The sequence below is a fragment of the Phragmites australis genome, chromosome 4, assembly GCF_958298935.1.
Source record: "Phragmites australis chromosome 4, lpPhrAust1.1, whole genome shotgun sequence".
In the NCBI taxonomy this organism is placed as follows: domain Eukaryota; kingdom Viridiplantae; phylum Streptophyta; class Magnoliopsida; order Poales; family Poaceae; genus Phragmites; species Phragmites australis.
The window spans coordinates 44462019-44473957 of record NC_084924.1 but is presented as its reverse complement, the minus strand read 5'-3'; the positions used below and the strand labels follow the sequence as shown (position 1 = coordinate 44473957).

Genomic DNA, 11939 nt, shown 5'->3' with positions numbered 1-11939 from the left:
TACTCACGGATAGCAATATACAGCCAAACAGGGAGTGTACTATATTGCAAACGAAGAGCAGCCATAAGAGTGCGAGAGGAGACCGTGGCACCGCACATAGCAAGTGTGCCGAGAGCCACATCCAAAACCACACTCCGTCCGTGCTCCTCCTCCGTTTCACCATGTCGAAGGACGCCTCCGATGGCATCCCTGCCGCCGAGGCGCCGGCAAAGCGCCCTCCCCTCAACAAATACGCCCTCGCTTGCGCCGTCCTGGCTTCCATGAACTCCATCCTCCTCGGCTACGGTACGCGCACGTATAGGCTCCCATGCACCTAGTCTCACATCAAAGTGTGTATCTAGTTTAGTCACGTTCTGACCTGCCTTAGCTTTTCTGTGTGTGCGCGACCGAGCAGACGTCTCAGTGATGAGCGGAGCGCAGATATTCATGAAGGAGGACCTGAAGATCACGGACACGCAGATCGAGATCCTCGCCGGCATCATCAACATCTACTCGCTCGTCGGCTCGCTCGCAGCGGGCCGGACGTCCGACTGGATCGGCCGGCGGTACACCATGGTGCTCGCGTCCGCAATTTTCTTCTCGGGCGCCCTCATCATGGGCCTCGCCCCGAGCTACGCGATCCTCATGCTCGGCCGCTTCGTAGCCGGCGTCGGCGTCGGCTACGCGCTCATGATCGCGCCGGTCTACACGGCCGAGGTCGCGCCCACGTCGGCCCGCGGCCTGCTCACGTCCTTCCCAGAGGTGTTCATCAACACGGGGGTCCTCCTCGGCTACGTCTCCAACTACGCCTTCCACAGCCTCCCCGTGCACCTCAGCTGGCGCGTCATGTTCCTCGTCGGCGCTGTGCCCCCCATCTTCCTCGCCGTGGCCGTCCTCGCCATGCCGGAGTCACCGCGGTGGCTCGTCATGCAGGGGCGCATCGGTGACGCACGCCGCGTGCTCGCGAAGACCTCCAACTCGCCCGCGGAAGCCGAGGAGCGGCTCGCCGACATCAAGGACGCCGTCGGCATCCCGAAGGGCGTTGGAGACAACGACGACGTGGTGATCACCCCCCGCAAGAACAAGGGCACCCACGGCGAGGGGGTGTGGAGGGACCTGGTCCTCCGCCCGACGCCTCCTGTCCGCCGCATACTGATCGCCTGCCTCGGCCTCCAATTCTTCCAGCAGGCCTCCGGCATCGACTCCGTCGTACTGTACAGCCCGCGGGTGTTCGTGAAGGCCGGGCTTCATTCGGACGGCAACTCCTTGGGAGCCACTATGGCGGTGGGCGCGTGCAAGACGCTGTTCATCCTCGTGGCCACGTTCTTCCTCGACCGCGTCGGCCGGAGGCCGCTGCTCCTCACCAGCGCGGGCGGGATGGTGATCTCGCTCGTGACGCTAGCCTCGGCGCTGCACGCGATCGACCGGCTCCCGGCGGACTCGGCGACGCCATTGGCGGGCGTGAGCATCGCGGCGGTGCTGGCGTTCGTGGCGTCGTTCTCGATCGGCATGGGCCCGATCGCGTGGGTGTACAGCTCGGAGATCTTCCCGCTGCAGCTGCGCGCGCAGGGCTGCGCCCTCGGCACGGCGATGAACCGGATCATGAGCGGCACCATCACCATGTCTTTCATCTCGCTCTACAAGGCCATCACCTTGGCCGGGAGCTTCTACCTCTACGCCGGCATCGCTGCCGCTGGGTGGGTGTTCATGTTCTTCTTCCTGCCGGAGACGAGGGGCAGGAGCTTGGAGGACACCGAGAAGCTTTTTGGCGGTGGCGGTAACCAGGACAAGGAAGATGGGCATGATCAGCATAACAAGTCCACGGAGTTGACTAGTAGTCAACAGAGGGTAGCTACTTGATTGGTGGCATTCAAGTGACCTGCACTGCTAGTACGTAGTCAATAACGCGATTTGGTTATGAATTCGGATTTGTGGTCACATTTCTCAATTTTATATGGGACGCACTTTAGCCGGCAAGCTGGGCAACTGAACATTTTCGTAAACAAATCAGAATCACGAGAAGCAGCGGTAATACGTTACGGTCCTTTGCAACCTGCGGAACTCAGCTAGTTCTTGCAGTGTCTGGGACTAGTGAGTAGTGATGAGTGGGTGATCCTGATGAATAATTTCAACAGGGATTCTTTGGAAAATTTGGGTCGCGAGTAACTGCACTACTTAAACTGTAAAACTTTGGTTCATTCTGCAAATTTGATGCTGTTGGAACATCATTTGGTAGCAATGCAGAACTTATATGTTCATCCGGATATGCTATTGGAACATCATACTGCTCGGGCCGTGCAAGACCGCACAGGGAGCGGTGCAAGACCGCGAGACGCTGGCGGCCCAAACGGGCCAGCCCAAACCCACGCGATCATGGACGTTTCGGCTCACCTGGGTGTGAACCAACAAAGCTCACGAATCCATGCTGGGATTCGCTAAAGATTTTTAGAAAATGGTGAATACTGACTGGCCTAAAACCAATACACTTCAGAAAAACACGGGAATCAGTTTAGAACGGAAGGAGTCTAATGGCAAAGCTTAGGGATAGAGCCGAACTCACTGGAGTTCGATCCTCCGGCGTGCGTCGTATCTCTTGTTGGCCTCTAATGAAGGCCCCGGTAAAAAGGGTCCGGTGTTTAAAAAAAAAAATCTTGATGTTTCAGTTCAAATACTCGAGCTTCAGTTTTAGAATTTGAAGCGGGATTTCACTAAATTTCATAATGTCTCGGTCAGTTAAGAATCCTTTTTTTAGTGGCGCTTGAGAAACAGCTGCTGCCCACTTAGACAAGGTTGAAACGTACTCTCGATCTCACATACCGTTGTGCATCAACACTTCAATTTTATCTCACCGCAAGCATGGTTGATGATGGCTAATGATAATCGATAAAGTTGAATATGTAAATATTTATTTAAAGTAGAATATTTGGTTATCAACTGAGGGTGTAGGGTGTGTTTGGTTCTTGAGACGAGATATTGTAGATTTGTATCGTATAAGCAGGTTAAGAGTAAACAGGTTGAGTAGCGTCATATTTGTTTGTTTGTATCTGTCTGGACGAGCTGAGTTGAATTTATTTTTGGTTGATTAAATCTGAAGCTGTATGAGCGGATGTAAAAGTTGAGATTATGATTGGTTATTCGTACAAAAATAATTATGTGATACTAACAAGTGAGCTCATTTGAATGAGCGGATGTAGAGCCATATCCGTCGGATCAGCCTGTGAAGTGAATCTCAAATCGAGCTTTACTCACAGGTCAGGATGATACCACATATTTGCGTTAGACTAGAACAGTAGATGTAGGCAATCAAACAGAATTATTTTTTGGATTCTACGCATCCGTTAGGTTAAGATGTGGAGATGCGAGAAACCAAACATATCCTAAGTGTATCCAAAAGAATGACAAAATATTTTATACAGGTTTAGACATCAATTAAGGTAATAGCTTTGCGTCTCGTTCTATCTGGAATATCGCTAATGCCTTATTTGTCTGATGACAATTATGAAAAGTACCATGAAAAACACATGTACAATGATAATCTATTTTTGTATATTTCTAGCAGTTCACCTCGGCGCGTAGGCTGGGCCAAGTAGCTGATAGGCGCGCACATCTCAGGAGCCACGACACTACAGTTGCCACCGCCTTCCGTCGTGACCAGGCCACGTCTCGCCCATGCACGGAGACACTGCCACGGCCTCCCACGTCGCACGCTCACACCACCCCCTGCCCAGCTGCTTATCAAGCGCCACCACTTCCCAAACCACAACCCGCGCGAGGACCGGGGAGGCAAATATTCTAGCTACGGGCATGGCGGTGGCGACTGCTCGGTGGCTCCTTCTGCTGCTGGCCATCTCGGCCGCGGCCGCGGCCGCGGCAAACGAAAGATGGAGGCAGAGCAGTGCTGTCGGTGGCCAGGTGGTCGAGAAGGAGAGGCGGAGGGTGGTGGCGGCAAGTGAGGCCGGCACGGTTACGGCCGTGGACGTCGCCGACGCGGCGGGAACGGTGTACCGGCTGCACTTCATCACGATGGATCCCGGCGCGCTGTTCCTGCCCGTTCAGCTGCTCGCTGACATGGTGTTCTACGTTCACAGTGGTAGGTGTCATATTACGTGAGTTATTATGCACTTAAGCGATATTCTCAGATTGTTAGGACCAAGTACGTACTAATGCTACGACCACGTACTTGGCCTGATAGCTTCCTTGTAGAACAAACTTTTTAGCGCAAAAAACTAAAACAAATAGAGTACGTACTCACTTAAAAAGGTTACGGTTCATGTGACTAGTGTTGTGTTGTGATTTGTGGGACAGGGCGGGGTAAAATTACTTACATAGAAGAAGGGAGCAGTGAACAAAGTTCCCTGGCGGTGGAGAGAGGAGATGTCTACAACTTGGAGCAGGGCACCATCTTGTACATCCAGAGCTACCCCAATGCCACGAGACAGCGTCTTCGGATCTATGCCATCTTTACTAGCGAGGGCATCAACGCAGATGACCCCTCGGTAAAAACAATATTTCCTCACATAATCGATATTCCCAGTTTGTACTAGCCGATCTATTTGTTCTTACTTTGATTGTTCCGAATCAATGCAGAAGCCGACGGTGGAAGCGTATTCCAGCGTCAGCAACCTGCTCAAAGGATTTGAAATCGAAGTTCTTCGACTGGGTTTTGGGGTAAGTGGAAAGATTATAACTGTGCATATGCATGTATGGCAACAAACAAATTCAATCGATTTCATCTTCCAATTCCTAAGGTTCAACGAGAAGTGGCAGAAGCGATCAAATCGTCGAGGACCCCGCCATCGATCATACCTTACAACCCAGAGGAGAAAGAGGACCAAGAGAATTCCAACTGGAAGGAGGACATCGTTGATGCGCTGTTGAGAGTCCGAGACCCGGAGGAGTTCCTGAACAAGAAGAAAGACAAGCACAAGCACAAGGGCAAGGACAAGAAGTCCAAGAGCAAGACGTTCAACTTCTACTCCGGCAAGCCCGATGTCCAGAACTGCTACGGGTGGAGCAGGTCGATGACCAACAAGGACCTCGACACCCTGCACGGATCCAATATTGGCATGTTCATGGTGAACCTGACCACGGTACGCGAACAGTTTCGAGCTTGCTAAATTTGACAGTCCTTCGAGTTTGCGTGGTAAAACAGCAACGTTTCACCGATTTATCTGCAGGGTTCGATGATGGGGCCTCACTGGAATCCGAAGGCGACGGAGATCGCCATTGTGACCGACGGTGAAGGGATCGTGCAGACGGTTTGCCCAAGCAGCAGCCTATCGGGTGAGAGCAGGGGAGGCCACCGTGGCCACGAGTGGGGTGAACCGGGTGGCCGTGGCGATGAGGACGAAGGCGCCCGGTGCAGGAACTCGGTGTTCCGGGTGCAGGAAGGCGACGTGTTCGTGGTGCCGAGATTCCACCCGCTGGCGCAGATGTCGTTCAACAATGACTCGTTCGTTTTCGTCGGGTTCAGCACCGACATGGGGCAGAACCATCCGCAGTTCCTAGCGGGAAAGCAATCGGTGCTGCATGCCATTGGCAAGGAGGTGCTCGCGCTGTCGCTGGGCCAGGAGAACTCCTCCGCCGTGGAGCAGCTGTTGTCCGCGCAGCGCGACTCAACCATATTGTCGTGCATTTCGTGCGCCGAGGAGTTGGACCAGAAGGCGGCGGAGGAGGAGCGGAGACGGCGGGAGGAGGAAGAGGGGGGAGGGACGGGACCGGGGGAGCGAGAGGAGGAAGAGAGGAGAGAGCAGGAGGAAAGGGGGAGGAAGGAGCGAGAGGAAAAACAAGAGAGGGAGGAGGAGGAGAGGGCGAGGAGGGAGCAAGAGGAGCAGCAGAGGAGGGAGAAAGAGGAGAGGGCCAAGAGGGGGCAAGAGAAGCAGCAGAGACAGGGGGAAGAGGAGACGGAGCACAAGGAGCAGCAGAGGAGGAAGCAAGAGGAGAGGGCCAAGAGGGAGAAAGAGAAGCAGCAGAGGGAGGAAGAGGAGAGGGAGCACGAGGAGCGGCAGAGGGAGAAGGAAGAGTGGGCAAGGAGACAACAAAACGAAGAAGAAAGAGCGAGGAGGAAGGAAGAGCGGAGGCAGCGGGAGGAGGAAGAGGGTGGTGGCGGAGGTGGAGACGAGCCGGAGAGGGAAGAGGAGGGTGAGGGAGGCGACGATCGCTTGTCCAAAAAACTGAAGAAGCTCTACCGTGTCAGCAAGGGAGGCGTGTTCAGTAGTGGCTGAGCAGTGCTGCAGCTGCTTGTCCGTATGAATAAACCAGGCAACGGAGGCCTAGCCCGTATAGAGGGCCAGTCAAGTTATGTAGCTCGTTGTGTGTTCACTGTTGTTTTGTACCCACTAAACTATGCTGCTAAAGTATAAGCTTAGCCTACTTGCATGATCCAGCTTGTATAAAATGTACCGTAAATAAGCAAATAAATTTTCGTTCTTCACAATCACATTGTTGCTCTGGCAGACTGCGGCTGCTGGTGTACAAACATGGGCACATATCCAGTGAAAATGGGCTAATCGCCTCCTAGCTTCATCCCGCTTCACTGAAAAATATCGCAAATGCCTATTTTTCTACTTCCAAAACTCTTGATGTCGTAATTTTGCAAGGCATCCGACCGTACCAAAGCACCAGCCGAGCAACCGCCGCAAGTATCGATCCAGCTAGTGCGTGATACTAGAATTTAAGAATATATGACGAAGGACAATGTAGAGATGAAACAAGACCATAGAACAGCAAGGCTGCTAAGGGACAGAAATATAGAAATACCGCCCTCCGCCGGAACCAACAGGGATTTCTGTGCATGCTCTCGGTACATGGTTGTGCTGCGGCCCTAGGCCCTAGTTTGTCTTAGACGTATTTAAGCGCCTAAACCCACTAAAAACCCGGGGCACGTAACTCAAACAGCATTCTCACGCAACTTAACAGCATTCTCCCCCAGATTTCGCATCATACCATTGTATGGTAAAAATGGTTCAAGAGCCACATGATAAGCATTTGCAACAGCAAACTGTACAAAATGTTAACTCTGGTGGCGTTAAAGCAGTTTTGGCAAGTACCATCGGACCGACAGGAAGCGTAGACTTATTCACACAGGTATAGCTATTCCCTTGCTTGACATGCTGTCAAGGATGTCGTTCAGGGCTTGACACAGTCCGGCAATCTGCAAGTATAATGCAATCGAGTAGGTGGGATGGGATAGTTAATAATTGGTGAGTGTTAAGTTGCAGGTAGTTTGTGGATACAAACTTGATGCTTAGGAGGCACAGGTGTGTGCAACTGTTTATGTGCCATTCCCTTTCCATGACATGAAACGCAAAGTAGTAGAGAACAGTGTGAACTGCCAAACTAACCTGCTGGTCCCATTGCTGTAGCTTTTCCGTGTCATCCTCAAAATGTATCACAGCCTCAACCTGTTAACCGACAGAATGTGAGGGTGAACATAGTTCAAATTACTGTAACGTGTAAGGGTAAATCAATCGCAGAATCATATGCTTCAACATCAAAAAGTTTAATATCAAGAAATGAAGGATTCACTTAAGCACCTGATCGATTGAACCCCGCATTCTATCCTCATAAATCATCCGAGATGCTATCTTCTCAGCCTGCCAGTATCAAAATATTGGTAATTAGGATCAAATTTGGAAAATTAAAAAACATAGACTTGAATCTGGATTCTATCTGTACATATGATGAAGGATTCATCCACAACCCACCTGTTCAATACCACACATATCATGATTTTTCTAATATAAAAAGGCACACATTAGCGACATAATCAAGCAAACCCGTACTCGACATCATCAGATAGTGCAACTAGAAGCAGAATCCAGGCTAAACAAACCTTTCCAGCTCCTGGTAAATGAAATTATATAATTTCTTGCTCTTCACGGCAGTTCTCTCTTAGATTTCAAAATCAAACTAAAAGGCACACCATATTTTGAAAAAAAGTGAACAAAGTGACAAAAATCTCGGCAAAGGGGCCTACCTTCCTTGGATCAATACCCAATAATGTCCCAAGCTCTTCAAAGCTGCAGAAATAAGGCGGTTGGTGAGCATGAACGTATCATAATCAATTTAGTAAACTTAGGCGAGTCAATTGACCTGATATTCGTGTAAAGTTTACTGGCGCTAAGGAGATTATGCTCGATCATTGCCCGGTCAAGCACAGTAGACCTATCTGGTAATAAAGCTTTCTGTAGATTGATAGAAAACGAACTGTCAAGAGCATCATAGATTACAACATATCTTGAAAAAGAGGGTATGGAGGTTCACTAACTTGATGCGGTCTCAGCTCCTCTGCAAATGCATCAATTTCTGGTTTCCTCAAAATCCTTTCAAGATAAACCTGAAGATTTGGGTAATAGAAAATAGAAAGATTATCAGTAGAGAAATTACATTCCAAAATGTACTGCATGGGGGGGGGGGTAACATTAATATCACAAACCTTCTGCAGTATTGGGTATATCTTCAGCTTTGAGCATCTTTCATCCTGAAAGGGACATAGTAAAGTAACGTCACATCCCAAAATCATGATTTAAACATAATTTGGAAAAAATGAATAATATGTAAAAAATGCGTTAAAAAATAGATAAAAACATGGTAGATAAAAGAAAGTGTGGACTCCTAGCCTCAAAGTTAAGGCCAAAACATCTGCTCATTAGAAGACCTGAAAAACAGACTGTATGTGGATTGGTTGGCATTGGACAAGACTTAAAACTAACCAGCTGACACCAGATGCTAGAACTTTCATTAATTCAAAACATGATTGCCAGAAAAGCCATAAAAACCTCGATTAATTGAGATTTGTAGCACTGTTTGACAGAGAACAGGTAAGGAGAAGTGATTATTACAAGTGCACTAAACTAGTAAGCTAAAGCTGCATTTTATGTTGGCTACTAACTGAAATAAACAAGTCCAAAGCATTTTGAATCAATTGAGTAGAGCGAAGCATTAACATGCAATCTCTCTAGGAAATTGTAATCCATTGTTTCCCATTGTAAAAAATAGCTGAGGGTAGATAGTACCAGCATGTAATCCAATGACATTAAGATGAGCCTGCAAAATCAATACCTTATACAGTGTAGCAAGAACACGGGAGCGTTGTGGACCAGCTCCTGCCAATATTGTGCACGTCACAGCAGCACTAAGAGTTTGCTCCAGAGCATTCTCATCAATCTCTCTGGCATCATATTCAAAGTAGGGTACATCAGAATGACACTTTAGTGCAGTTTAGAAGAAAATAGGGAAGCAACATCGGAACATCCTCATCTCATGTTATAACTTGCATGATCAATCACACACAAATAATATGCAAGGCATAAAAATGTTTCTGAAGTATGAAATAGCAAATACATAAAAGAAGTGATATATAGAACAACGAATGAAGGGCATAGAAATAAAAACTAGGCACCAGCAAGACAATGGATAACCATGCAAAACAATTTTTTAAGGTTGCAAAGAACAGAAAATATACTGCAGAAGGAAAAACAACTCTTACTCGTCTCCAATCTTGCGTTGTTCAATTTGAGAAATATTATAATATCGAATTGCAGCTTCCAGAAATTTTCTTTTCAGATCCAAAATCCTTGCATAACAGACCTTGAAAAGGTAGAGAAATATCAAGCAGAAATAAGTTTTCACCCTAAATGCAAACAGACTTTTACAGTTCCTGAACTAACAAACCTTATACTGTAAGTTTAGAACTTCCTGATGACTGTTGGTGACCAAAAATGAAGCTTTGTTGATAAAAGCTTCAGCATTCACTGCATCATCATCCTAAAAAAATGCAGAACTATATTTGTTAAGCAAACACTATGCATTGATGATAAGAGCCAGACAGCACGAACCTCTAAATAGAGTCGTGCAATCTGGACGCACTTAGATAATTTGTTGGTCTCATCAAGCATCCTGATTAAAAGAATCAGGTCAGAACATCCATGTCAACATGTAAAACTCCATCACATATTTGAGAAGAGTCCAAACAAAAGTCAGTTCTACCTGATTCCTGAGTCCAAGTCAATCCCGCTAAGCATTTGCGCTGCTTTTGACCACTGTTGTTCAGACTCATACAGTTCTGCAAGCTTCTCTCTAATCACTACCACCTGTAGATAAATAATCAACCAAATTAGATAAAAGAGATACGAGTGTCTGTAGACACTTATGCAACAGTAGCATTATAACATAAAATCACAGGAGAATTTCCTTCTATGAATGTGACTAGAAATCTAGCATAAATTACTGATACTTTTTCAGTAGCTTGACAGGGAACAAGCACTTGTAAAATATATAAATTGCAACTTGACTAGGAGAACAGTTGAAAAGTAATGCTATAGAAACAATCTATTGATGCATATATTTTTGTATGGGCTGCACATGAGCATGTTCATATGGCAGCACCAATCTCCTGTATGGTGTTACCATAACTATTAAAGCCATGATTTACTATACATTCACTATCTGCATCCCTAAAACCTCAGTGTATACTACATGAATCAATATGAACAGATTCACAGAGAATACACCAAATCAACAGAAAGATGAGACCCATGAATGAAATCATTCTAACAACATGACTAACTTTGTATTCTGTAACAAACAGACTGACAAATTTCAGGAAATCTTACAGGACCTCAAATTTGCCCTTCTCTTCATTTTGCATAAAGTCTAAACTAACTATATAGAAATAACAATAGCTAGCATGGTGGCAACAGCTTCATGCGTTGCATCCACCCTTTACTAGCATTATTCAAACTTTCAAATCAGAATGGACACGTCATTCCTAAACCAATATCAGTGAACAACTCCCGTTACAACACCAACACCATACAAACAACTTATAATTGGGCAAAAATAAAACCTGACACTCTGAGCCAGCTCTGCGAGCTAATTGCACCACAACATATAGCAGCTACTTCAGAGTTATCTGGGACTTTAAGGCAGCATTCGTAAGAGGAAACTAAGGTGGTCTACCTGCTCCTCGAACGAGACCACGCGCGGCTGGATCTGCGTGAGCGCGTAGTGGGCGACCTCCTTCTGCGCGTCGGACTCCAGCTTCCCCAGGTCCTGCGCGAACGTCTGCAGCAGTTGCCGCGATACCACGAGCGGCACCTCGTCCGATACCACTGCAATCGCAGCAATCCCAACCGTTAACACCAAAACTAGAGCAAAATCTGCCAAAATCCACGCTTAGGGTTCTAGATTAGAGCGCGTTACTATGGTCAAGGAAGCGCTTGGCCTGGGAGATGTCCGGCGGGGAAGACGAGAGGACGGAGGCGAGGATGTGACGGTACTGCTCGATCTTCTGGCGCTGGTCGGCGATCGCCGCCGCGCTCGCTAGGGCGCTGTCCATGGCTTCGTCCGCCCCCTCTGCCGCAGGTAACAGGATAACCGGAGGGTTGGTTCGAGGGTGTGGCCGGCGCCGGGGATGGAGAGAGGGAGCTAGGGTTTTGGCGTTCGATTTGCGGCGACGATGAGAGGATTAATTCTAGAACTGTTGGGTTTCGCCTGACGAAGTTTTCGGAAATGGAGTAATGTGGAATTGGTATGGGCTGCCTATTTATTTGGGCCTAGTTTTCGGCTTCGACATACGGCCCAAATATTTTTGTCGGGCTTCGGGCTTATGTGTGGACCAACGAAATCAAAATGAGCTGCTACCTGGCCCATTTGGATGGCCTGAATTATTTGTAACGAACAGGAAAAATACAGTTGTGCTTAGATTTTGAAATAGAAAAATTTAGGTTTTTATCGTCGGTTCAATTACTGTTTTGATATTTTCCATCGCTTTTATAATACTTATATTCATGCCACAGATTCTGAAAGTTATTAGTCTCATACCCCTCCAGTTCTGAAAAGTTGTTAGCCTCATGCCTCTCAAACTCAAACACCATTGGGTTAAGCCATTTGACCATGCAAATTGACCTGGGCGCCCTCGTCTCTCTCTGTTCCTCCTCTCTCTCGCCTCCAGCCGA

The 11939-nt window shown here is 47.9% G+C and overlaps 3 protein-coding genes across 3 annotated transcripts; 2 read left to right on the top strand and 1 right to left on the bottom strand.

Moving 5' to 3' along the window:
- Window positions 1-1919, top strand: LOC133916725 (putative polyol transporter 1). The gene is made up of 2 exons (XM_062360532.1): window positions 1-285; window positions 395-1919. The coding sequence occupies exons 1-2, from the start codon at window positions 162-164 to the stop codon at window positions 1837-1839; spliced, it is 1569 nt and encodes a 522-aa protein (XP_062216516.1). The 5' UTR covers window positions 1-161; the 3' UTR covers window positions 1840-1919.
- Window positions 1920-3557: 1638 nt separating this feature from the next.
- On the top strand, window positions 3558-6203 carry LOC133914836 (vicilin-like seed storage protein At2g18540). Its single transcript, XM_062357832.1, has 5 exons — window positions 3558-4069; window positions 4285-4475; window positions 4567-4647; window positions 4728-5069; window positions 5157-6203. Exons 1-5 carry the CDS (start codon window positions 3649-3651, stop codon window positions 6201-6203), a joined length of 2082 nt encoding a protein of 693 aa, XP_062213816.1. The 5' UTR covers window positions 3558-3648.
- Window positions 6204-6887: 684 nt separating this feature from the next.
- On the bottom strand, window positions 6888-11484 carry LOC133916724 (COP9 signalosome complex subunit 4-like). Its single transcript, XM_062360531.1, has 14 exons — window positions 11185-11484; window positions 10942-11093; window positions 9970-10073; window positions 9819-9879; window positions 9655-9747; window positions 9470-9570; window positions 9043-9151; window positions 8417-8461; window positions 8249-8317; window positions 8074-8165; window positions 7958-8000; window positions 7515-7574; window positions 7323-7382; window positions 6888-7132 (listed from the first exon to the last, which is right to left on the bottom strand). Exons 1-14 carry the CDS (start codon window positions 11318-11320, stop codon window positions 7058-7060), a joined length of 1200 nt encoding a protein of 399 aa, XP_062216515.1. The 5' UTR covers window positions 11321-11484; the 3' UTR covers window positions 6888-7057.
- Between the last annotated feature and the right edge of the window lie 455 nt (window positions 11485-11939).